The sequence below is a fragment of the Oncorhynchus nerka genome, linkage group LG9a (genome assembly GCF_034236695.1).
Source record: "Oncorhynchus nerka isolate Pitt River linkage group LG9a, Oner_Uvic_2.0, whole genome shotgun sequence".
NCBI classification, from domain to species: Eukaryota; Metazoa; Chordata; class Actinopteri; order Salmoniformes; family Salmonidae; genus Oncorhynchus; species Oncorhynchus nerka.
Genome location: NC_088404.1, coordinates 11,791,026 through 11,817,860, shown reverse-complemented (window position 1 = coordinate 11,817,860; position 26,835 = coordinate 11,791,026). Strand labels below are relative to the sequence as shown.

Sequence of the window (26,835 nt, the reverse complement as noted above, 5' to 3'; positions counted from 1 at the left end):
CGTGGCCATGCATGCCTCCAACTGAATCAAATTTGCAGACGACACTACAGTGGTAGGCTTGATTACCAACAACGACGAGACGGCCTACAGGGAGGAGGTGAGTGCCCTCGGAGTGTGGTGTCAGGAAAATAACCTCACACTTAACGTCAACAAAACAAAGGAGATGATCGTGGACTTCGGGAAACAGCAGAGGAAGCACCCCCCTATCCACATCGACGGGACAGTAGTGGAGAGGGTAGTAAGTTCCTCGGCGTACACATCACGGACAAACTGAATTGGGCCACTCACACAGACAGCATGGTGAAGAAGGCGCAGCAGCGCCTGAAGAAATTTGTCTCGTCACCAAAATCACTCACAAACTTCTACAGATGCACAATCGAGAGCATCCTGTCGGGCTGTATCACCACCTGGTACGGCAACTGCTCCGCCCACAACCGTAAGGCTCTCCAGAGGGTAGTGAGGTCTGCACAACGCATCACCGGGGGCAAACTACCTGCCCTCCAGGACACCTACAGCACCCGATGTCACAGGAAGGCCAAAAAGATCAAGGACAACAACCACCCAAGCCACTGCCTTGTTCACCCTGCTATCATCCAGAAGGCGAGGTCAGTACAGGTGCATCAAAGAAGGGACCGAGAGACTGAAAAACACCAATCTCAAGGCTATCAGATTGTTAAACAGCCATCACTAACATTGAGTGGCTGCTGCTAACATACTGACTCAACTCCAGCCACTTTAATATTGGAAAAATGTATGTAAAAAATTTATCACTAGCCACTTTAAACAATGCCACTTAATATAATGTTTACATACCCTACATTACTCTTCTTAAATATACTGTACTCGATACCATCTACTGCATCTTGCCTATGCCGTTCTGTACCATCACTCATTCATATATCTTTATGTACATATTCTTCATCCCTTTATACGTGTGTGTATAAGGTAGTTGTTGTGAATTGTTAGGTTAGATTACTCGTAGGGTTATTACTGCATTCTTGGAACTAGAAGCACAAGCATTTCGCTACACTCGCATTAACATCTGCGATCCATGTGTTTGTGACAAATAAAATTTGATTTGATTTTGTTTGTCCCTTCCTGTTTGACAATGTCTGCCCTTTCCTGGTTGACAATGTCTGCCCCTTCCTGGTTGACAATGTCTGCCCCTTCCTGGTTGACAATGTCTGCCCCTTCCTGGTTGACAATGTCTGCCCCTTCCTGGCTGACAATGTCTGCCCCTTCCTGGTTGACAATGTCTGCCCCTTCCTGGTTGACAATGTCTGCCCCTTTCCCGGTTGACAATGTCTGCCCCTTTCCCGGTTGACAATGTCTGCCCCTTTCCCGGTTGACAATGTCTGCCCCTTTCCCGGTTGACAATGTCTGCCCCTTTCCCGGTTGACAATGTCTGCCCCTTTCCCGGTTGACAATGTCTGCCCCTTTCCCGGTTGACAATGTCTGCCCCTTTCCCGGTTGACAATGTCTGCCCCTTTCCCGGTTGACAATGTCTGCCCCTTTCCCGGTTGACAATGTCTGCCCCTTTCCCGGTTGACAATGTCTGCCCCTTTCCCGGTTGACAATGTCTGCCCCTTTCCCGGTTGACAATGTCTGCCCCTTTCCCGGTTGACAATGTCTGCCCCTTTCCCGGTTGTTTGACAATGTCTGCCCCTTTCCCGGTTGTTTGACAATGTCTGCCCCTTTCCCGGTTGTTTGACAATGTCTGCCCCTTTCCCGGTTGTTTGACAATGTCTGCCCCTTTCCCGGTTGTTTGACAATGTCTGCCCCTTTCCCGGTTGTTTGACAATGTCTGCCCCTTTCCCGGTTGTTTGACAATGTCTGCCCCTTTCCCGTTGTTTGACAATGTCTGCCCCTTTCCCGGTTGTTTGAAATGCCTGCCCCTTTCCGGTTGTTTGACAATGGTTGACTGAATGCCTGCCCCTTTCCGGTTGACTGAATGCCTGCCCCTTTCCCGGTTGACAATGTCTGCCCCTTTCCCGGTTGACAATGTCTGCCCCTTTCCCGGTTGACAATGTCTGCCCCTTTCCCGGTTGACAATGTCTGCCCCTTTCCCGTTGTTTGACAATGTCTGCCCCTTTCCAATGTCTGCCCCTTTCCCGGTTGTTTGACAATGTCTGCCCCTTTCCCGGTTGTTTGACAATGTCTGCCCCTTTCCCGGTTGTTTGACAATGTCTGCCCCTTTCCCGGTTGTTTGACAATGCCTGCCCCTTTCCCGGTTGACTGAATGCCTGCCCCTTTCTCGGTTGACTGAATGCCTGCCCCTTTCCCGGTTGACAATGTCTGCCCCTTTCCCGGTTGACAATGTCTGCCCCTTTCCCGGTTGTTTGACAATGCCTGCCCCTTTCCCGGTTGACTGAATATCTGCCCCTTCCTCTCCACTCACTTGTAGGACAAGGACCTGAAGCAGTACATGGACGACTGTGGGAACATCCTGAGCATGCAGAACGTCAAGGTGAGTGTAGTGTCTACAGAACGCCTGCCAGGTCTCCGTATCTCCGTAGATATGCAAGGCTCCTTCAGTGCTAAAAGCCTATTCCCCCTGCTGGTGACTAGTGGAACATCGACTTAATCACTTGAACGTGTCAAGCTCAATTCCAACAAAAGTGTTTGTTTTTTAAAGCGTACGAACGAGCGTTGTACTAGTCAGTGAGAGAAAACATACGGGCCTCGAGCATCTACGGCATCATAGCACGTCAAGTTAGAAAGCAAGTCTATTTTTCTTACATCTACGCGAAGTAATGCTGGTAAAGTAAGCAGATAAATTACGTGGGTCGCTTGTAGAAAAGGAATTTGGGGAATCATTATGATCTTCCCAATGCTAAGTAGACTAAAGATGTAGTTTAACATGTATTGGGCTAAGGTTTATCAGTCAAATAGGCTCCATATTTGAAAAGAATTGCAACCTGCCCGTGGTGATTTCCATCATATAGTCGAGGCAGACTATGGCTGGGAAACTCCAGGACTCTGATATCAAGAGGGGAAACTGTAGAAAGAACGAGATGTAGTTTAACATGTATTGGGCTAAGGTTTATCAGTCAAATAGGCTCCATATTTGAAAAGAATTGCAACCTGCCCGTGGTGATTTCCATCATATAGTCGAGGCAGACTATGGCTGGGAAACTCCAGGACTCTGATATCAAGAGGGGAAACTGTAGAAAGAACGAGATCTAGTTGTTTATAAATGGCTTGGATGTATTAGAAACAACATCCTCATAAGCTAGCAAATCAACAACTAGTCCAGCTACGGTGGCCCCCGTAGGACATCTAAGGTCAAAAGGAATTCCCTGCCTCCCCGGGTGGCGCAGTGGTTAAGGGCCCTGTACTGCAGCGCCAGCTGTGCCACCAGAGACTCTGGGTTCGCGCCCAGGCTCTGTCGTAACCGGCCGCGACCGGGAGGTCCGTGGGGCGACGCACAATTGGCATAGCGTCGTCCGGTTTAGGGAGGGTTTGACCGGTAAGTCGCTCTGGATAAGAGCGTCTGCTAAATGACTTAAATGTAATGTTAAATGTTGTCTCATCGCGCACCAGCGACTCCTGTGGCGGGCCGGGCGCAGTACGCGCTAACCTAGGTTGCCAGGTGCACGGTGTTTCCTCAGACACATTGGTGCGGCTGGCTTCCGGGTTGGATGCGCGCTGTGTTAAGAAGCAGTGCGGCTTGGTTGGGTTGTGTATCGGAGGACGCATGACTTTCAACCTTCGAGCCCGTACGGGAGTTGTAGCGATGAGACAAGATAGTAGCTACTAACAATTGGATACCATGAAAAAGGGGGTAAAATTCAAAAATAAAAATAAATGTAAACATTTTAAAAGGAATTCCCGGTGGCTGAATAGCGAACAGTTTTATTATGGATTTTCATGCCAATTTGGTTGTCATACGCTACGCAGAGTTTGTGAATTGATGCTTGCTACTCTCACACGCACATTTCACGCCGTTGACAGGTGTCTGTGTGATTTTGGTTTCACACCTCAAATTTAAATTCTCTCTGGAAAAAGGAAAAATAGTTATTCTGATCGAATGGAAATATTCGAGAAACTAACAAGCCTTTGTTCCTACCCATGCACAGTAAGCTGAAGATGATTATCATTTTGCTGACTACACTACATGATTTATATTTCCACAGAAGTGTCCTGACGGCCAGTCTGACATCATCTTTGTTGTTTTGTCTCAGATCTTCATGTTTCAGATCCTGCGAGGTTTGTCCTACTGTCACAGACGGAAGGTTCTACACAGAGATCTGAAGCCTCAGAACCTGCTCATCAACGAACGAGGAGAACTCAAACTGGCCGACTTCGGTAAGAGACATGTTCTCGTTCTACCCCGGGTTCTGGGGAGTTTATAACGCTCTTCATACTTTCCTGCAGACCTGAACCGTACTCAGCTAGCTCCGATATTTCCTTTTCACTTAGTCTGATTTCTGCAACTATGGTGGAGGTGTAACCAGGCCAGCACAGTACAGGTCAGCTTGGTTCAGTTCGGCATGATTGCTGACAATGAGCCGGTCTATTCAGTGAAGACAGTAATGTTCCATTGTGTAACTCCTTGTTATTTTGTTCCAGGTCTGGCCCGGGCCAAGTCAGTCCCCACTAAGACGTACTCCAACGAGGTGGTGACGCTCTGGTACCGACCTCCTGACGTTCTACTGGGATCCTCTGAGTACTCCACACAGATAGACATGTGGTGAGTGAGCTGAAGTAACGTAGAACCATGAGAGAACCAACAGAGAACCAACGTAGAACCATGAGAGAACCAACGTAGAACCGCGAGAGAACCAACGTAGAACCGCGAGAGAACCAGCGTAGAACCGTGAGAGAACCAGCGTAGAACCGTGAGAGAACCAGCGTAGAACCGTGAGAGAACCAGCGTAGAACCGTGAGAGAACCAGCGTAGAACCGTGAGAGAACCAGCGTAGAACCATGAGAGAACCAGCGTAGAACCGTGGGAGAACCAGCGTAGAACCGTGGGAGAACCCGCGTAGAACCGTGGTAGAACCGTGAGAGAACCAGCGTAGAACCGTGAGAACCAGCGTAGAACCGTGAGAACCAGCGTAGAACCGTGAGAACCAGCGTAGAACCGTGAGAGAACCAACGTAGAACCGTGAGAGAACTGTGAGAGAACCAGCGTAGAACCGTGAGAGAACCAACGTAGAATCATGAGCATTTCTTGAGAATGGGTTATCAGGAACCATGATCTTCTAATCTGAATTATATATGCAAAACTGAAATCCATCCTGACCCACATATCGACCTCTGTATCTACCACGCTCTGACGTCCTTATGTTCCCTTGAATAATGAGAATAGCCATGCATCTCATTTACAGTGGAGGGCAGGAAAAGTTAAGTGAATGTTGGGTACAGACTCCCCCTATGAAGACCTGTATTGACTCTTATTTGACCCCGAACCTCATCTTTTCAACCCCAGGGGTGTGGGCTGTATATTTTATGAGATGGCTGCCGGGAGGCCTCTGTTCCCTGGCTCTACTGTGGAGGACGAACTGCACCTCATCTTCAGACTGCTGGGTGAGTGCTGCCACCTGGTGGTGGGAAAACAACATGACATGGTGAAATTAAATATATCTGCTCTCTGTAATGTGTGTGTGTCATTTTGAATTTGCTTGTATGTGCCACGGCACCACGCATTAAATTCTACTTTTAACCTTTTATTTAACCTACATCTTTGTAGACAGTCAGCTGCTATGCTAGAGCCCCTGTGACTGCCCTCTCCCCCCTCCAACAGGAACACCCTCAGAGGACAACTGGCCTGGCATCTCCTCCATGGATGAGTTTAAGTCCTACAAGTTCCCCAAGTACAAGACACAGCCCCTCATCAACCATGCTCCCAGGTATGTAGGGCTGCAGGCCTGGGTACAGATCTGTTGGGAGTGGTTACATCATATTAAAGGGACATTTCACTCATAATTAAATGTTTGTCAGATGTTCTCAGACCGACAAGAGTAGGACACTAGTAGACCACGTTAGACCACTGCAGAGTTCTAAAAACATCTGACCATCTTTGATTTGAAACATGGTCATTTAGCAGACGCCTTTTTCCGAAGAAACTTAGATTCCCACACAGCAACATGTCCTTAAATCAGCTGGTGTCCAGGGGAATGAACATGAGCTGGTGTCCAGGGGAATGAACATGAGCTGGTGTCCAGGGGAATGAGCATGAGCTGGTGTCCAGGGGAATGAGCATGAGCTGGTGTCCAGGGGAATGAACATGAGCTGGTGTCCAGGGGAATGAACATGAGCTGGTGTCCAGGGGAATGAACATGAGCTGGTGTCCAGGGGAATGAACATGAGCTGGTGTCCAGGGGAATGAACATGAGCTGGTGTCCAGGGGAATGAGCATGAGCTGGTGTCCAGGGGAATGAGCATGAGCTGGTGTCCAGGGGAATGAGCATGAGCTGGTGTCCAGGGGAATGAGCATGAGCTGGTGTCCAGGGGAATGAGCATGAGCTGGTGTCCAGGGGAATGAGCATGAGCTGGTGTCCAGGGGAATGAACATGAGCTGGTGTCCAGGGGAATGAACATGTCATCACTGGGTGTTTCCTTTTACTGAAGTGGAATTACTGGCCCTTACTGGGTTTTGTAAGAGAAAAAGTTTTCTTTGTTTGTGTATGTGTGTGCGTATACCTCCCTTCCTGTGGAATAGTTTACTCTGCTTCTTTCCTAGAGTTCACTACACCACCATGAGTCACTCCCACTGATCTAACACCTTTACCACTGCGCTCTCTCTCTTTCTCTCTCTTTTTCTCTGTCTCTTGCTTACTCTCTTGCTCGCTCTTTCCCTCCCTCCCTCCCTCCCTTTCTGTGCTTCTCAGGTTGGATACCGATGGCATTGAACTGCTGCTGTCATTTCTCAAAGTGAGTCCCACTACAGATACAAACAGATTGACTCATTTGAATAAATAATCCTCTGAGTTGCACCACTGTTCCAACACCTGTGTCTGATAAACGGCAGCATGTTGTCGTTACATTGGAACAGTGGACTTGGTAGAATCTCATAGGAAAACTTAGTGTACATATGGCTTTGACACAGCAGTAATAACTTCACCAGAATGCAGATGTTTACAACGCAGTGCTGCAGAAGTAATATTGTGTATTTATGTAGCTTCATATGGAGTTGTATTGTGACATATTTAACATAGTTATTTAACTTCCCGGAGGCAGGAATTAATTAGCACTGTGGATGTTTCTCTATCATGGCTTTCCTGTCCAAGAACACACACACACACGCTTATTAAACAAACACACACACACTGTTTCTCTGTCGTTGCTTTCTCAGTACGAGTCCAAGCAGAGGATGTCTGCAGATGAGTCGATGAGACAGCCCTACTTCAGGAGCCTGGGGACACACGCACACACACTGCCAGAGAGTGAGTAATATATACATGCACACACACTGCCAGAGAGTGAGTAATATACACACACACACTGCCAGAGAGTGAGTGATATATACATGCACACACACTGCCAGAGAGTGAGTGATATATACACACACACACTGCCAGAGAGTGAGCGATATACACACGCACACACACTGCCAGAGAGTGAGCGATATACACACACACACTGCCAGAGAGTGAGCGATATACACACGCACACACACTGCCAGAGAGTGAGTGATATATACACGCACACACACTGCCAGAGAGTGAGCGATATACACACGCACACACACTGCCAGAGAGTGAGTGATATACACACGCACACACACTGCCAGAGAGTGAGTGATATATACACGCACACACACTGCCAGAGAGTGAGTGATATATACACGCACACACACTGCCAGAGAGTGAGTGATATATACACACACACACTGCCAGAGAGTGAGTGATATACAGTGCCTTGCGAAAGTATTCGGCCCCCTTGAACTTTGCGACCTTTTGCCACATTTCAGGCTTCAAACATAAAGATATAAAACTGTATTTTTTTGTGAAGAATCAACAACAAGTGGGACACAATCATGAAGTGGAACGACATTTATTGGATATTTCAAACTTTTTTAACAAATCAAAAACTGAAAAATTGGGTGTGAAATTATTCAGCCCCCTTAAGTTAATACTTTGTAGCGCCACCTTTTGCTGCGATTACAGCTGTAAGTCGCTTGGGGTATGTCTCTATCAGTTTTGCACATCGAGAGACTGACATTTTTCCCATTCCTCCTTGCAAAACAGCTCGAGCTCAGTGAGGTTGGATGGAGAGCATTTGTGAACAGCAGTTTTCAGTTCTTTCCACAGATTCTCGATTGGATTCAGGTCTGGACTTTGACTTGGCCATTCTAACACCTGGATATGTTTATTTTTGAACCATTCCATTGTAGATTTTGCTTTATGTTTTGGATCATTGTCTTGTTGGAAGACAAATCTCCGTCCCAGTCTCAGGTCTTTTGCAGACTCCATCAGGTTTTCTTCCAGAATGGTCCTGTATTTGGCTCCATCCAACTTCCCATCAATTTTAACCATCTTCACTGTCCCTGCTGAAGCAGGCCCAAACCATGATGCTGCCACCAACATGTTTGACAGTGGGGATGGTGTGTTCAGGGTGATGAGCTGTGTTGCTTTTACGCCAAACATAACGTTTTGCATTGTTGCCAAAAAGTTCAATTTTGGTTTCATCTGACCAGAGCACCTTCTTCCACATGTTTGGTGTGTCTCCCAGGTGGCTTGTGGCAAACTTTAAACGACACTTTTTATGGATATCTTTAAGAAATGTCTTTCTTCTTGCCACTCTTCCATAAAGGCCAGATTTGTGCAATATACGACTGATTGTTGTCCTATGGACAGAGTCTCCCACCTCAGCTGTAGATCTCTGCAGTTCATCCAGAGTGATCATGGGCCTCTTGGCTGCATCTCTGATCAGTCTTCTCCTTGTATGAGCTGAAAGTTTAGAGGGACGGCCAGGTCTTGGTAGATTTGCAGTGGTCTGATACTCCTTCCATTTCAATATTATCGCTTGCACAGTGCTCCTTGGGATGTTTAAAGCTTGGGAAATCTTTTTGTATCCAAATCCGGCTTTAAACTTCTTCACAACAGTATCTCGGACCTGCCTGGTGTGTTCCTTGCTCTCTGCGCTTTTAACGGACCTCTGAGACGATCACAGTGCAGGTGCATTTATACGGAGACTTGATTACACACAGGTGGATTGTATTTATCATCATTAGTCATTTAGGTCAACATTGGATCATTCAGAGATCCTCACTGAACTTCTGGAGAAAGTTTGCTGCACTGAAAGTAAAGGGGCTGAATAATTTTGCACGCCCAATTTTTCAGTTTTTGATTTGTTAAAAAAGTTTGAAATATCCAATAAATGTCGTTCCACTTCATGATTGTGTCCCACTTGTTGTTGATTCTTCACAAAAAAATAGTTTTATATCTTTATGTTTAAAGCCTGAAATGTGGCAAAAGGTCGCAAAGTTCAAGTGGGCCGAATACTTTCGCAAGGCACTGTATACACGCACACACACTGCCAGAGAGTGAGTGATATACACACACACACACTGCCAGAGAGTGAGTGATATATATACACACACACACGCACACACTGCCAGAGAGTGAGTGATATATACACACACACACACACACTGCCAGAGAGTGAGTGATATATACACACACACACTGCCAGAGAGTGAGTGATATATACACACACACACTGCCAGAGAGTGAGTGATATATACACACACACACTGCCAGAGAGTGAGTGATATACACACACACACTGCCAGAGAGTGAGTGATATATACACACACACACACTGCCAGAGAGTGAGTGATATATACACACACACACACTGCCAGAGAGTGAGTGATATATACACACACACTGCCAGAGAGTGAGTGATATATACACATAAATATATATATATACTATATATATATATACACTGCTCAAAAAAATAAAGAACACTAAAATAACACATCCTAGATCTGAATGAATGAAATATTCTTATTAAATACTTTTTTCTTTACATAGTTGAATGTGCTGACAACAAAAATGATCAATGGAAATCAAATGTATCAACCCATGGAGGTCTGGATTTGGAGTCATACTCAAAATTAAAGTGGAAAACCACACTACAGGCTGATCCAACGTTGATGTAATGTCCTTAAAACAAGTCGAAATGAGGCTCAGTAGTGTGTGTGTGGCCTCCACGTGCCTGTATGACCTCCCTACAACGCCTGGGCATGCTCCTGATGAGGTGGCGGATGGTCTCCTGAGGGATCTCCTCCCAGACCTGGACTAAAGCATCCGCCAACTCCTGGACAGTCTGTGGTGCAACGTGGCGTTGGTGGATGGAGCGTGACATGATGTGCTCAATTGGATTCAGGTCTGGGGAACGGGCGGGCCAGTCCATAGCATCAATGCCTTCCTCTTGCAGGAACTGCTGACACACTCCAGCCACATGAGGTCTAGCATTGTCTTGCATTAGGAGGAACCCAGGGCCAACCGCACCAGCATATGGTCTCACAAGGGGTCTGAGCATCTCATCTCGGTACCTAATAGCAGTCGGGCTATCTCTGGCGAGCACATGGAGGGCTGTGTGGCCCCCCAAAGAAATGCCACCCCACACCATGACTGACCCACCGCCAAACCGGTCATGCTGGAGGATGTTGCAGGCAGCAGAACGTTCTCCACGGCATCTCCAGACTGTCACGTCTGTCACATGTGCTCAGTGTGAACTTGCTTTCATCTGTGAAGAGCACAGGGCGCCAGTGGCAAATTTGCCAATCTTGGTGTTCTCTGGCAAATGCCAAACGTCCTGCACGGTGTTGGGCTGTAAGCACAACCCCCACCTGTGGACGTCGGGCCCTCATACCACCCCCATGGAGTCTGTTTCTGACTGTTTGAGCAGACACATGCACATTTGTGGCCTGCTGGAGGTAATTTTGCAGGGCTCTGGCAGTGCTCCTCCTTGCACAAAGGTGGAGGTAGTGGTCCTGCTGCTGGGTTGTTGCCCTCCTACGGCCTCCTCCACGTCTCCTGATGTACTGTCCTGTCTCCTGGTAGTGCCTCCATGCTCTGGACACTACGCTGACAGACACGGCAAACTTTCTTGCCACAGCTCGCATTGATGTGCCATCCTGGATGAGTTGCACTACCTGAGCCACTTGTGTGGGTTGTAGACTCCGTCTCATGCTACCACTAGAGTGAAAGCACCGCCAGCATTCAAAAGTGACCAAAACATCAGCCAGGAAGCATAGGAACTGAGAAGTGGTCTGTGGTCACCACCTGCAGAACCACTCCTTTATTGGGGGTGTCTTGCTAAATGCCTATAATTTTCCACCTGTTGTCTATTCCATTTGCACAACAGCATGTGAAATTTGTCAATCAGTGTTGCTTCCTAAGTGGACAGTTTGATTTCACAGAAGTGTGATTGACTTGGAGTTACATTGTGTTGTTTAAGTGTTCCCTTTATTTTTTTTGAGCAGTGTATATACAAAGACTGTTCTGTGTGGTGTGTTCCTCATCTTTCTCTTTTTAACTTTCTATTTCTGACACGTGTGTTTGACAGGCATATCCATATTCACCCTGAAGGAGGTTCAGCTGCAGAGAGACCCAGGCTATAGGAACTCTAACTATCCCGAGTCAGGTTAGTGGAGTCCGTCAGGGATCCACATTAGTACCACTTTTATTTATTTATTTATTTATTTATATATATATATTGTTTTTGGAAAATATATTTTTTTACTAACACTCAAAAACACAACGGTCCCTGAAAATGTTTTATAGCGCCTCTAAATAGTCTCCATTGACCTACTTTATTAACATTCTATTCAGTTGACTTAGCCCTCTAATATGCTACTGCTTTAACATAAAACAATAGTAGTCTTGTAATTATTAATTTCTACTTTTCATTTAGTTGTTTTTGCTACCTTCAGGCAACGGCAAGAACAGAAGGCAGAGCATGCTCTTCTAAAGACTCCGAACGGTGGTGTGTTCAACAGATGAGGATGTCCTACCTACCTGAAGAGTTATACAGACAGAGATGGTTCAGTCCCAGAGATGGTTGTCTACAAGGGGCCACAGGGGGTGGGGGGGTAGGAGGACCAGCCCTCTGTGCGTCCCCCCTTTCTGCCAGGGCCCCCTATCTACAGTACTGTTGGACCCCTGGGGGCTCAGGCCAATGTGAAACTGGCTAAAAATAGAGATGTTTATACATTTTATATTTATTGGGGATAAGAGAGAATTTGCTGCTACAAATCCAACTACTGTCTAGAAGATTCTAACTGGCTCAGTCACTTTAAAAGAAAACATGCAATGTGTATAGATGTTTTATTATTTGGAAGTGGTGGCATTGTGTTGGTTTTGTCCATTGATTTCCATTATTTCCACCTCAACACCAACTGTGACAGACAGACAAACTGAGATCTTTGCTGAAGCAGAGTCTGACGTTTTGGGATTTTCTCTGTTCTGTTGCCGTACGTGGTGCTGTATTCAAACACCAACCTCCCATATTTCTGGACCATTCAATACATATCACAAGATACTGTTGAGGCCAGTACAGCCCTAGTGGATGGTGATGATCGTAGCGATTGTTCTATCTCTATGGTGACCATATCCACCTGCTTCCAACCTGAAAGACTGTACCTCCATTTTGATAGAAGGTACAGGAGCAGTGATCGGCTTGGTAAAAAATGGTTCACATAGTTGTTAGTAGGTACAGTTGAAGTCTGAAGTTTACATACACCTTAGCCAAATACATTTCAACTCAGTTTTTCACAATTCATGACATTTAATCCTAGTTAAAATGTCCTGTTTTAGGTCAGTTTTATTTTAAGAATGTGAAATGTCAATAATAGTAGAGAGAATGGTGTATTTCAGCTTTTATTTATTTCTTCACATTGTCAGAGGGTCAGAAGTTTACATACACTCAATTAGTATTTGGTAGCATTGCCTTTAAATTGTTTAACGTGGGTAAAATGTTTCGGGTAGCCTTCCACAAGCTCCCCACAATAAATTGGGTGAATTTTGGCCCATTCCTCTTGACAGAGCTGTTGTAACTGAGTCAGGTTTGTAGGCCTCCTTGCTCGCACACGCTTTTTCAGTTCTGCCCAAAATTTTTCTATAGGATTGAGGTCAAGGCTTTGTGATGGCCACTCCAATATCTTGACTTTGTTGTCCTTAAGCCATTTGCCACAACTTTGGAAGTATGATTGGAGTCATTGTCCATTTGGAAGACCCATTTGAGACCAAGCGTTAACTTCCTAACTGATGTCTTAAGATGTTGCTTCAATATATCCACATAATTGTTCTTCCTCATGATGACATCTATTTTGTGAAGTGCACCAGTCCCTCCTGCAGCAAAGCACCGCCACAACATGATGCTGCCACCCCCGTGCTTCACGGTTGGGATGGTGTTCTTTGGCTTGCAAGCATCTCCCTTTTTCCTCCAAACATAACGATGGTCATTATGGCCCAAAATTTTTATTTTTGTTTCATCAGACCAGAGGACATTTCTCCAAAAAGTACAATCTTTGTCCCCATATGCAGTTGCAAACTGTAGTCTGGCTTTTTTATGGTGGTTTTGGAGCAGTGGCTTCTTCCTTGCTGAGAGGCCTTTCAGGTTATGTCGATATAGGACTCTTTTTACTGTGGATATAGATACTTTTGTACCTGTTTCCTCCAGCATCTTCACAAGGGCCTTTGCTGTTGTTCTGGGATTAATTTGCACTTTTCGCACCAAAGTACGTTCATCTCTAGGAGACAGAATACGTCGCCTTCCTGAGCGGTATGACGGCTGCGTGATCCCATGGTGTTTATACTTCCATACTGTTGTTTGTACAGATGAATGTGGTACCTTCAGGCGTTTTGGAAATTGCTCCCAAGGATCAACCAGACTTGTGGAGGTCCACAATATTTTTTTAGGTCTGATTTTGGCTGATTTCTTTTGATTGTCCCATGATGTTAAGCAAAGAGGCACTGAGATTGAAGGTAGGCCTTGAAATACATCCACAGGTACACCTCCAATTGACTCAGATGATGTTAATTAGCCTATCAGAAACTTCTAAAGCTATGACATCATTTTCTGTAATTTTCCAAGCTGTTTAAAGGCACAGTCAACTTAGTGTATGTAAACTTCTGACTCACTGGAATTGTAATACAGTGAAATAATCTGTCTGTAAACAGTTGTTGGAAAAATGACTTGTGTCATGCACAGAGTACTCTGTGCATGACACAAGTCATTTTAATATTGAGTTTAAATGACTCCAACCTAAGTGAACGTAAACTTCCGACTTCAACTTCCCACTTCCTAAGCGACTTGCCAAAACTATAGTTCGTTAACAAGAAATTTGTGGAGTGGTTGAAAAACAAGTTTTAATTACTCCAAACTTAGTGAATGTAAACTTCCCACTTCAACTGGATATGTAATGTAGTAGTGGAGCTTCTACCCTAATGCTCCCAACCAAGATTTAGAAACCCGTACTGGTCAGATCCAGAGGGAAGCTGTTAAGGAGAACATTGAGACTGGATGGTTCCTTTGTGACGTCATATCATTCCAGAATGATGTGGCCTCTTGTCATCATGACTCATGACCAATACTCATGACCAATGAATGAACAAAAGCAGTATGTCAGAGACTTGGCTATGTGGAATTTATGATTTAGGCATTACAGGAAGATGTCAAATATCTGACTTTTATTTTTATTCTTCAGAACGCCCAGAGGCATTGGCCATGTTCCAGGTCACCTACATTGCAGTTGAGTTGCTCATGTTAGATTATTAAGTTGTATTGAGGAGGGTTCTTGCAATATGAAATGCTACATACTCATTTGCAGAGAACACATCCAATTGGTCATAGATGAGAAAGTAGTATATATATTTTTAAATTGCAGTATATCTATAACTTAACAATCTGATTGCCTGTGCAGCAGGACTGCACTGTAGGCGACCTGGAACATGGCCACTACCACCACCATGATGACAGTTTCCTCTTCTGCACTCCTCTCTATTGCACCAAGCTTCCTGTGTCTGTGGTGAAGAGTATGTGAGCGGAGGTGAAATCTCACTGTCAAACCAGGCCAGATAGACTGAAGGGGCGTGAAACCAGGCCAGATAGACTGAAGGGGCGTGAAACCAGGCCAGATAGACTGAAGGGGCGTGAAACCAGGCCAGATAGACTGAAGGGGCGTGAAACCAGGCCAGATAGACTGAAGGGGCGTGAAACCAGGCCAGATAGACTGAAGGGGCGTAAAACCAGGCCAGATAGACTGAAGGGGCGTGAAACCAGGCCAGATAGACTGAAGGGGCGTGAAACCAGGCCAGATAGACTGAAGGGGCGTGAAACCAGGCCAGATAGACTGAAGGGGCGTGAAACCAGGCCAGATAGACTGAAGGGGCGTGAAACCAGGCCAGATAGACTGAAGGGGCGTGAAACCAGGCCAGATAGACTGAAGGGGCGTGAAACCAGGCCAGATAGACTGAAGGGGCGTGAAACCAGGCCAGATAGACTGAAGGGGCGTGAAACCAGGCCAGATAGACTGAAGGGGCGTGAAACCAGGCCAGATAGACTGAAGGGGTGTGAAACCAGGCCAGATAGACTGAAGGGGTGTGAATTACCGACCATTATGTTTCTACTCTGCCATCCATTCTCATCCTACCTTCAAACAACCAACTGTTGGATTGCTTTTATCATTGTGTAGGAGAACATACAGTCACTGAAGCCCTCGGTCCGTAATGGTCCCTATTCCTTATAGCATTCCAGGAAAAGAGTCCCTTCTAGGTAGTGTAACTTATTTTTAAAAAATAAACATTTTATTTCACCTAACTTTAACATTTTGTAATGAAGAGCACATGTTCAACTTAGAAATAATCAACTTAAAAATAATAATTATTATCTGTACCGGGGCCGACTGTACCGGGGCCGACTGTACCGGGGCCGACGATTTCTACTTAAATCAGCCATAAACCCCTTGTGACAGGGGGAATGGAAGCTTGAGGTGTGCATCAAAAAAATATTTAATTGTTAAAACATTTTTAGCCTATCTATGGATAATGACAGGGTTGACGTGGTATGCTCGACCCGCTTGGTTTTCCACCACAAAACACCAGAAAAATGGAGGGTTGACCTTTTAAAATGAACCAGTCTCATTAAATCAATTATAGTCTTGATTTGTCAAAGCGACAAAAAATATAACTAGTACCTGAACCTAGACCAGCACTCCTACTCTGAACTGCCTCATGATGCTGTAGCAGTGCTGATCTTGGATCAGGTTTACCTTTTCAGATAATATCCAATGAGATTAGGTGGAATGGGTAGTCCTAGACCAGCACTCCTACTCTGAGATGCTTCGTGAATACAGGGCCCAGCTCTCCTAGTGAACACAGTAGGCAGTCGGTCTATTTAACAGTGTTACATACCAGATGTTTGGTATGATATTATTACGTTGATGTTATTTGTGGATCATTATTATTAGTGTGGCATGTCATAAGGGATGCCCTCCTTTATAGTTGAGATTTTTTTTCAGAGAAAGAAAATTAAACTGAAGATTATATGTAAGTGTCTGGTCTGTTAGGCTCCTGTTCCCTTACTTCTTCTAGTGGGGTGGCAGGGTAGCCTAGTGGTTAGAGCGTTGGACTAGTAACCGAAAGGTTTCATGTTCAAATCCCCGAGCTGACAAGGTACAAAACTGTCGTTCTGCCCCTGAACAGGCAGTTAACCCACTGTTCCTAGGCCGTCATTGAAAATAAGAATTTGTTCTTAACTGACTTGCCTAATGAAATAAAGGTACAATTAAAATGAGTGTAAGTACACACACACACACACACGATACATTGGGTGGTTTAGACCTCTGCTGTATAACTGTATATTATGAAGACCAGAAGGCAGCGTTACAGCATTCAATGCTTCAGTTTTATTCAAAACAAGACTTTTCACCAATATAACATTATACAGAATATATACTGTATAGATCCGCTCCAGTATAAACAAAGAACATTACAAAAAACATTACAAAAAACATTACAAAGTGTTAAAGCTTTTTCATTGATTTTGGAACCCCATCTTCATATATATATTTTTTTTTTTTTTTTTGGGGGGGTGAAAAACAATGGTCAATGGTCTTTTCATTTTCAAAAGGCACAGCCGGTGCTATTTGAAAAGCATAGTGCATTCAATACAATCATATATCATACAATGAAAACAACAATGTTTCACATTCTGTAATGATGATCACAATTATACTTCTAGAGATGGGGAGGTGGGTTCAGAGGGGGTTGTGATGGATGGGGGGTTGACATGCATGGAGGGGTAAAATGGGGGAGGGGGTTCAGAGGGGGCGGGGGTTCAGATGGTTGAGGGGAGGGTTGGGTTGAGACTCCAAATCATAAGCAAATTTGGTAGAATATCAAGTGAAGGCTGATGGGAATTCACGATGAAGAGTTGCTGATGCATGTGGCAGTAGGTCCAATGGGCTGGATTGGGTTTTGAGAGCCTGAATCATGACTTGTGATTGGCAGGGGACAGGAGCAGGGGTGAGGGGGACCCGTCCAAGTTTGGCAGGGGGAGGTGTCCATTCATTAGACTGGGGAACTGTGGACAGAGAGAGGTGTAGGGGTTCAGCCAATGCTCCTGAATTTTCTAAATCTAGTGCTGAGCAATGAAGAAGAAGAAGAAGCCTACACACTGCATATAATGCTGTCCCATAGTGTTTCAATCCTTGCAACAAATTCACAATGTTTCCAATTCACAGAAGCCTTGTCCAGGGGTGTATTCATTAGTCGGATTCTGTTGTAAAACGTTTTGCGACGGAAACCATTTACTGTTTACTTTAGGAATCAAACTGAAAGGAAATGGGGAGGGACCTGGAAAAACATACGTTTGGAGTAAACGCTTCCGGTTGCAACCACCAAAAGGTTTTGCAGCAGAATCAAATCCAATTTGGTTTTACACCCCAGGTCTCTGCTACCACCAGAGGAACTGTAATCCTGGTTTCCTGTTGCTCTGGACTGTGCCTCTTCCTTCCTTCCCTCCCTCCCTCCCTCCCTCCTCCTCCCCCTTTCTCTCCATCCCTCCTTCCCTCCCTCCTCACCCTTCTCTCCTTCCCTCCTTCTCTCTCTCTCTCCTTCTCTCCCTCCCTCCTTTCCTTCCTTCCCCTCCCTCCCTCTTCTCCCTCCCTCCTAATCATTTATACCACCCTAACAGGCTCTATAGAGGGTGAAGTGAGTGAACTATGCATTGTACACAAAGAGGCTGCTTAGGTGTGTGATGCTGGGAAGGGAGGAGGAAGAGGAGGGCTGGATAGCTGCAAAACAAACGAGGAGCAGGTCTGTGTCCCACACTGTACCCTATTTCCTACATAATGCACTAGTTAAAAGTAGTGCTCTATATAGAGGATAGGGTGCCATTTGGGATGCGGCCCAGGATCAGCCCTCGACGAAGCCAGTTCAGACCGGCTCGGCTCCCCTGAGCTCAAACAGGAAGTATTCACAGGATATCTATCCCTCTCTGCCTATGTTAACACTGAAACTGGAGGTATACTGACTTCGAGACGAAAGAGCTTCTCCTAATGTTACAAACCCAGCCAGGTCCGTCTCTGTTATTGCAGTCAAACTCACTTCATTCACACACTGAGCGTATAGAACATCTAAAACAAAATGACCTGGAATGTAGAATTACAGGTAAATGTACTTAAGATCAAATTGATAGAGAGGGATGTGACGAGAGGGATGTGACGGAGAGGGATGTGCTGGAGGATGATGTGCTGGAGGATGAGACCGAGAGGGGGATGTGACCGAGAGGGATGTGAAAAAAGGTTGTACATTTTACCAGGGCAGGTCAGGAGGTTGGAGAACGGAAGACATGGAGAGAAATGCGAACATTGATTCTACCTGACACACATTAGCATACATGTGAACTGTTTGGTCGTCGTTACAGCTGAGTGGAATTTCAACAGTCTAAGAACTCCCTCACCTATCCATCCTCAGGGGGAAACCAACAAACACTGTCCATTCAGCACTTCTCTGTTCTTTAAGCAAATCTGTCTCTTCCTCCTTCAGTCCTGCCTCTCTCTCTCTCTCCATCCCTCTTTCTCTCCCTCCCTGAACTCTCTCTCTCTCTCCATCCCTCTTTCTCTCCCTCCCTGAACTCTCTCTCTCTCTCCATCCCTCTTTCTCTCCCTCCCTGAACTCTCTCTCTCTCTCCATCCCTCTTTCTCTCCCTCCCTGAACACTCTCTCTCTCCATCCCTCTCTCTCCCTCCCTGAACTCTCTCTCTCTCCATCCCTCTTTCTCTCTCTCTCCATCCCTCTTTCTCTCCCTCCCTGAACTCTCTCTCTCTCCATCCCTCTTTCTCTCCCTCCCTGAACTCTCTCTCTCTCTCCATCCCTCTTTCTCTCCCTCCCTGAACTCTCTCTCTCTCTCCATCCCTCTTTTTCTCCCTCCCTGAACTCTCTCTCTCTCTCCATCCCTCTTTCTCTCCCTCCCTGAACTCTCTCCTCAACCACCCATCTTGGGGAGTAAGCAAAAAAAAACACAGTCCATTCAGCACTTCTGTCTTTCACTCCCTCCCTCCAGTTTTTACCTGAAACAGTGATCCGTGTCCTTGAAGCCTGGCCGGGCTCAGAGGGGCTGCGGGACTTAGGCTGCTCCAGAAGTGGACACCTGATAACAGAGAGCTGTGGCCCAGCAGCAGACCAGATGGAGTCTAGGGAGGGAAAATGAAAAAGGGCAGAGAGAGCAGGGGGCAGAGAGAGCGGGGGGCAGAGAGAGCGGGGGGCAGAGAGAGCAGGGGGGCAGAGAGAGAGAGAGAGAGAGAGGGGGGAAAGAGAGAGAGAGAGAGAGCGCGGGGGAAAGAGAGAGCGGGGGGAGAGAGCGGGAGAGCGGGGGGGCAGAGAGAGAGAGAGAGAGCAGGGGGCAGAGAGAGCGATGGATAGGGGGGCCAGAGAGAGATGGAGGGTGGGAGGGCAGGGAGAGAGCGAGCAGGTTAGGAGGCGGGGAGGTGAGGTGGGGTGGAGAGGGGGATAATTGTTTTTAAGGTTTCACTGTTGTGGAAGGACCCAGCCCTGCATGACTGGTCTGCCTGCCTTTCCCTTCATATTAATGGAATGATTGGAGCATATGGTATCACTTAACCCCCACCTCATACCCTCTCTCCCTCTCTCTCATACCATTTCATTCTCTCTCATACTCACACTCTCTCTCTCTCTCTCTCATACCATCTCTCTCTCTCTCTCTCTCTCTCACATACCATCTCTCTCTCTCTCTCTCACATACCATCTCTCTCTCTCTCTCACATACCATCTCTCTCTCTCTCTCTCTCTCACATACCATCTCTCTCTCTCTCTCTCTCTCTCTCTCTCTCACATACCATCTCTCTCTCTCTCATACCATCTCTCTCATACCATCTCTCTCTCTCTCTCTCTCTCTCTCACATACCATCTCTCTCATACCATCTCTCTCTCTCACACATACCATCTCTCTCTCTCTCTCACATACCATCTCTCTCTCTCTCTCTCTCTCTCACATACCATCTCTCTCTCTCACATACCATCTCTCTCTCTCTCATACCATCTCTCTCTCTCTCATACCATCTCTCTCTCTCTCACATACCATCTCTCTCTCTCTCATACCATCTCTCTCTCTCACATACCATCTCTCTCTCTCTCATACCATCTCTCTCTCTCTCATACCATCTCTCTCTCTCTCATACCATCTCTCTCTCTCTCACATACCATCTCTCTCTCTCTCTCTCACATACCATCTCTCTCTCTCTCTCACATACCATCTCTCTCTCTCTCTCACATACCATCTCTCTCTCTCTCTCACATACCATCTCTCTCTCCCTCATACCATCTCTCTCTCTCTCTCTCATACCATCTCTCTCTCTCTCTCTCTCATACAATCTCTCTCTCTCTCTCATACAATCTCTCTCTCTCTCTCACATACCATCTCTCTCTCTCTCATACCATCTCTCTCTCTCTCTCTCATACCATCTCTCTCTCTCTCTCACATACCATCTCTCTCTCTCTCTCACATACCCTCTCTCTCTCTCACATACCATCTCTCTCTCTCTCACATACCATCTCTCTCTCTCACATACCCTCTCTCTCTCTCTCACATACCATCTCTCTCTCTCTCATACCATCTCTCTCTCTCTCTCTCACATACCATCTCTCTCTCTCTCATACCATCTCTCTCTCTCTCTCTCTCTCTCTCTCTCTCTCATACCATCTCTCTCTCTCTCACATACCATCTCTCTCTCTCTCATACCATCTCTCTCTCTCTCTCTCTCTGTCTCTCTCCGTGACTAGGACAGGATATGTGTAAATCTCTTGCTTTTCCTCTGATCTTCCTTTGCACCACTGTAAACAGTGTATATAAGCTGTACCACTGTCTGTGGAGAAGTCAGTCTTCTTTCTAATGATGGAAATGTGGTTCAGCGAAGCCTCATGATTTTTTTTTACATGTCAAAAAAACACACAAACTAAAATACACGCTGAAAAATCTGTAGTTGGATGTGATTTTTTGAATAGTGCTTGAGTTTGGATCGTGTGCTCTGTAACATTAGTACTGTAAAAAGAGCCATATCATCTAGAAGACTGGGTCCGATGTGGCTGAGCGGCCTGGGCCTGTGGCACGGCAGTGCCTTGCTGCTGTAGCTGGGCTTTGGGGACACTGACGTAATGGTCTGGAACTCTGGATAGACTCCAGCCCCCATCTCCCCGTAACCAGGCAGGCCTCAGTACAGTTAGGAAGGAAAGAAAAATCACTGCAACACTATTCTCTATCTTAGAGAAGATTAACTAGAATCACTCACGAGTGAGATGTCTTTCCCTAACATCAACCAACCTGATATAGAGTGGAATCAGTTTACCTGACTTCATAATGTTGTAAATAGGGTTTATTAATGATGCTAGTGTTAAGTATTCACTGGGGCTGTATCATGTCAAGTAGTGGTATAGTTCACCATACCTGTGCAGTGAAGAAGGCGTGGGTGAGGGATCCGGACGGTAGGGCGGGGCTATTGAGGGCTATCGAGCCGATGTCACTTCCTGTCAAGAGCAGGGAGGGGGCGGAGATCTCTAGGGCTTTGGGCTTATTGGTTTTGGGTGGGAGTCCATGACAACTGTCTCCATGACTACTACCACTAACTCTACTACCACCACTGGTCCTCTTCTCCGGAAGCTGCAGGGCCTGCTCTCTCTCTCTATGCCCAGAAGAGAGATTCAGAGGCTGGGCTCCCTGGTCTGAGTCCTCCTCCTCCTCCTCTTCAGCCTCTGGGCTCCAGCCTCCTCGGCCTGGCCCTGGCTGGGGGTTATGGCTGTGGGGGGAGGAGGAGGGCGGGGAGTGGCGCTGGTGTTGGTGGTGGGTGTAATGGTGGAGAGGGGAGGGTTTGGATGGCCTGTGGGTGCTGAAGGATTGTGATGAAGGCTCAGGGTTGATGAGGGACGGTGAGGGTGGAGTACTCTCGGTGGTACCCGTCCCAAATCGGATGACTCCGGAGCGGGCCTCATCCTGCTGTCTCTCCCTCAGGGCCCGGAGCAGCTCCTCTGGAGGAGAATGGAGGGTGTTGATGCTGAAGGAGGAGTAGAGCCCAGAGCTGAAGTACTTGTTATGACACGCAGCCTGCTGGGCCGCCGCAGCCGCCCCCAGGGCCCTCCTCTGCTGCTGCTGTAACTCCTCTTCTTCATCCTCCTCCTCTACATCCAGGTCCTGGATGTCCTGGTCTTCGTGGAGCGTCACCCGACCGGAAGCCAAGCCCATCTCCACTGCTGCTGGGTCCATCTTTAAGATTTCCGGGAACGAGACAAACTTGTAGACAAACTTCTGTCCGATCACCTTCTTGATAATGTTCTGGGGCACATGGAACATTATTATGAGATTAGTGTGCAGGTTCAACCGAAAAATGTTTTTGTGAATTCCCTAATATTTTATTAATGGATGTAATTACAAATAAAAGATTTATTACACATTTATGAGCTGATAAGAAGACAACATATATTTTCATATTCTATTGTCAATAAATAAAAGAACTCTAAATTATCAATGTTGACGCAACCATTTTGATTTCAACATTTCATTCATAGAAAAATGAATTGCTACCAAAGCCATCGAAAATGGTTCCAAAATGTCTGAAATTCTACAGTGTGTTTGTGGGTATGTGATGCATCATCGTCTCTGAGCTATGCTGTTTGTTAGGTGAAACAAGAGGAAGTGGAACTATGCCAGTGGGGATCTTCGTGTTGAAAAAGAAGAACAACAAACAACATGAAGTTACCATGAAATGTCACACCGACCGAAATGCCAAATAAACAGTGCAGAGATAATTGTCCGTGGGAGTATTCTAAGAACTGTACCTTGAGTGAAGTAACATCAACCAAATGTCAAACAAACAAGAGGGCTGTACCTTGTCATAGTAGTATCTCAGGGCTCTGATCAGCTTGTCGTAGTTCATATTAGTCTTGTTTATTTCTAGTAGTATGTCTGGGTGAGTAATTGTATGTTCTGGTAGTAGTGTTTAGTTTACTGTCTGTGTAGTATAACTGTAGTACCTTGTCATAGTAGTATCTCAGAGCTCTGCTCAGCTTGTCGTAGTTCATATTAGTCTTGTTCTTGCGGAGCCCCCACAGCTTGGCCACCTCCTCAGACTTGAGCAGTTTAAACTCCCCGTCGTTCGACGTCCAGCAGATCAGGTGCTTGTGGCTCTGGTCCAACAACAGCTGCAACAGGAACTGCCACAACGTGATGGCACTGTCCATACCTAGAGGTTCACAGGCCATTGATGGCATCAACATGGAACCAGTGCAGTGGTGTAAAGTACTTAAGTAAAAACAATTTAAAGTATCCCTGGTCGTCCCTACTGCCTCTGATCTGTCAGACTCACTAAACAGAGAACATCCTGGTCATCCCTACTGCCTCTGATCTGTCAGACTCACTAAACAGAGAACATCCTGGTCATCCCTACTGCCTCTGATCTGTCAGACTCACTAAACAGAGAACATCCCTGGTCCATCCCTACTGCCTCTGATCTGGAGGACTCACTAAACAGAGAACATCCTTGGTCATCCCTACTGCCTCTGATCTGTCAGACTCACTAAACAGAGAACATCCTGGTCATCCCTACTGCCTCTGATCTGTCAGACTCACTAAACAGAGAACATCCTGGTCATCCCTATTGCCTCTGATCTGTCAGACTCACTAAACAGAGAACATCCTGGTCATCCCTACTGCCTCTGATCTGTCAGACTCACTAAACAGAGAACATCCCTGGTCCATCCCTACTGCCTCTGATCTGGAGGACTCACTAAACAGAGAACATCCCTGGTCATCCCTACTGCCACTGATCTGTCAGACTCACTAAACAGAGAACATCCCTGGTCCTCCCTACTGCCTCTGATCTGGAGGACTCACTAAACAGAGAACATCCCTGGTCATCCCTACTGCCTCTGATCTGTCAGACTCACTAAACAGAGAACATCCTGGTCATCCCTACTGCCTCTGATCTGGAGGACTCACTAAACACAAACGCTTTGTTTGTAAATGATGTCTCGGTTTGCCACTGGCTATCTGTAAATAACATTAAAAAACAAGACAATCGTGCCATCTGGTTTGCTTAATATAAGGAATTTGAAATGATTTATATTTAAATATTTGAGCTATTCCATTTACTTTTAATACTTAAGTATATTTAAAATCAAATACTTTAAACAATTTTTACTCAAGTAGTATTTTACTGGGTGACTCACTTTTACAAGAGTTATTTTTTTATTATCTTTACTTTGACTCAAGTGTGAAAATTGGGTACTTTTTCCACCACTGAACCAGGGTTGTTGTCCTGTCCAGGAGCAGGCGGCAGCCTGGAGGATGGAGAACCGGCCAGCCACCGGAGTGTGACCCTGGGCTGTTCCTAGCCTGTTGCCTGTGTAGCATGGTGTCTACTTACAATAGACAATGTTTCTATAATGGATCAATCCAAATGTATTGTATACCTAGTATACCACTCTAGAGGCCTACACTGTGACGTGTGAAGTCAAGTCACAGTGTGAAATAGAAGCGTGCAGACTAGTATGTGTAATGTAAAATAACAGAGGAGATGGTTGAAAAAGTAAGAACAACAGCTCAAGCCAGACGTATGCTGCGGTCCGACCTGGCTGAGGCTACAGGAAGTATGCTGCGGTCCGACCTGGCTGAGGCTACAGGAAGTATGCTGCGGTCCGACCTGGCTGAGGCTACAGGAAGTATGCTGCGGTCCGACCTGGCTGAGGCTACAGGAAGTATGCTGCGGTCCGACCTGGCTGAGGCTACAGGAAGTATGCTGCGGTCCAACCTGGCTGAGGCTACAGGAAGTATGCTGCGGTCCAACCTGGCTGAGGCTACAGGAAGTATGCTGCGGTCCAACCTGGCTGAGGCTACAGGAAGTATGCTGCGGTCCAACCTGGCTGAGGCTACAGGAAGTATGCTGCGGTCCATGGCTGAGGCTACAGGTCCGACCTGGCTGAGGCTACAGGAAGTATGCTGCAGTCCAACCTGGCTGAGGCTACAGGAAGTATGCTGCAGTCCAACCTGGCTGAGGCTACAGGAAGTATGGCTGAGGCTACAGGAAGTATGCCGACCTGGCTGAGGCTACAGGAAGTATGCTGCGGTCCAACCTGGCTGAGGCTACAGGAAGTATGCTGCGGTCCAACCTGGCTGAGGCTACAGGAAGTATGCTGCGGTCCGACCTGGCTGAGGCTACAGGAAGTATGCTGCGGTCCAACCTGGCTGAGGCTACAGGAAGTATGCTGCGGTCCAACCTGGCTGAGGCTACAGGAAGTATGCTGCGGTCCAACCTGGCTGAGGCTACAGGAAGTATGCTGCGGTCCGACCTGGCTGAGGCTACAGGAAGTATGCTGCGGTCCAACCTGGCTGAGGCTACAGGAAGTATGCTGCGGTCCAACCTGGCTGAGGCTACAGGAAGTATGCTGCGGTCCAACCTGGCTGAGGCTACAGGAAGTATGCTGCGGTTCAACCTGGCTGAGGCTACAGGAAGTATGCTGCAGTCCGACCTGGCTGAGGCTACAGGAAGTATGACGGGCAGAGAGTGAGAGGGGGAGACTAGGAGGAGCGGCCAGGGTGGGTTTTGTATTTTAATGGAGGAATGTGCAGTCCTATGAGTTCCTGTCTGCCTGGTTAATCACAGTCTACACACTAGCACATAGGCTGACTAGTCTTGTCTGAAGTAATGCACATCATTGGGAATAGTCTTGTCTAAAGTATCTAAAGTAGTGCACTTAATAGGGAATAGTCTTGGAAGCTGTTCTCTGGCTCTGGTTTAATACGAGACACTCGGACAAACTCAATGATCGGTGTTCTGATGAGGAAAGTGAAATATTATTGACCCTGGTCAATGAATACATTATCAAACCTACACACACATGCACCCACACGTACGTATGCACACACACACACACATACGTACGGACACACACTTATGTAGTACACACACACACACGTACAGACACACACTTACGTAGTACACACATATGCACAAACATACTCACATATCGTCAGAACACATTTCCGGCACAAACTGTCCCTAGAGTTATCTATCTGTTTTGTCAAACCACAAAACTGTCAAAGTCAGGACTTCCTCCTATTCTACTGTCAAGGACACATTAGTAGAGAGGGGGGGGGGGATCCAACACTATGGGTCGCATTTCCCCAATCCTGTTCCACTTCCAACTCACTGCCTGCCTGGGTCATGAGATCAAGTCAAACTGTCCCTCTCACACTCCACCCCTTGGACATATACTGGGACAAAAACAAATGACTGTTTTGAGAGGGAATTCTACGTTAAGGGTTCCTAGTGGCCAGGGGACTTTAATGCAGAGAAACTTAAATC

At 46.4% G+C, this 26,835-nt stretch overlaps 2 protein-coding genes across 8 annotated transcripts in view; one reads left to right on the top strand and one right to left on the bottom strand.

Annotated features, from left to right (window-relative positions):
• Positions 1 to 16,759, top strand: part of LOC115133923 (cyclin-dependent kinase 17-like) — a 73,937-nt gene extending 57,178 nt beyond the window's left edge. For 3 of the 4 annotated variants that reach the window (XM_065022311.1, XM_065022309.1, XM_065022310.1), the window contains exons 8-16: positions 2,405 to 2,467; positions 4,185 to 4,308; positions 4,573 to 4,693; positions 5,435 to 5,532; positions 5,750 to 5,855; positions 6,837 to 6,879; positions 7,301 to 7,391; positions 11,530 to 11,607; positions 11,897 to 16,759. In XM_065022311.1, the coding sequence (XP_064878383.1) occupies positions 2,405 to 2,467; positions 4,185 to 4,308; positions 4,573 to 4,693; positions 5,435 to 5,532; positions 5,750 to 5,855; positions 6,837 to 6,879; positions 7,301 to 7,391; positions 11,530 to 11,607; positions 11,897 to 11,934 (762 nt within the window). In that variant the 3' untranslated portion in view covers positions 11,935 to 16,759. Of the gene's footprint in view, positions 1 to 2,404; positions 2,468 to 4,184; positions 4,309 to 4,572; positions 4,694 to 5,434; positions 5,533 to 5,749; positions 5,856 to 6,836; positions 6,880 to 7,300; positions 7,392 to 11,529; positions 11,613 to 11,896 lie in introns of those variants that run through there. The other variant, XM_065022312.1, reaches the window with a different exon arrangement.
• Positions 16,760 to 16,847: 88 nt separating this feature from the next.
• LOC115133922 (ETS domain-containing protein Elk-3-like) overlaps positions 16,848 to 26,835 on the bottom strand; it is a 13,045-nt gene continuing 3,057 nt past the window's right edge. The window contains exons 2-5 of one of the 4 annotated variants that reach the window (XM_065022314.1): positions 23,507 to 23,715; positions 21,927 to 22,808; positions 19,537 to 19,659; positions 16,848 to 17,547 (exon numbers count right to left, since the gene is read on the bottom strand). In XM_065022314.1, coding sequence (XP_064878386.1) covers positions 17,455 to 17,547; positions 19,537 to 19,659; positions 21,927 to 22,808; positions 23,507 to 23,713 — 1,305 coding nt within the window. In that variant the 5' untranslated portion in view covers positions 23,714 to 23,715 and the 3' untranslated portion in view covers positions 16,848 to 17,454. Of the gene's footprint in view, positions 17,548 to 19,536; positions 19,660 to 21,545; positions 21,693 to 21,926; positions 22,809 to 23,361; positions 23,442 to 23,506; positions 23,750 to 26,835 lie in introns of those variants that run through there. The other 3 variants (XM_065022313.1, XM_065022316.1, XM_029667354.2) reach the window with 3 other exon arrangements.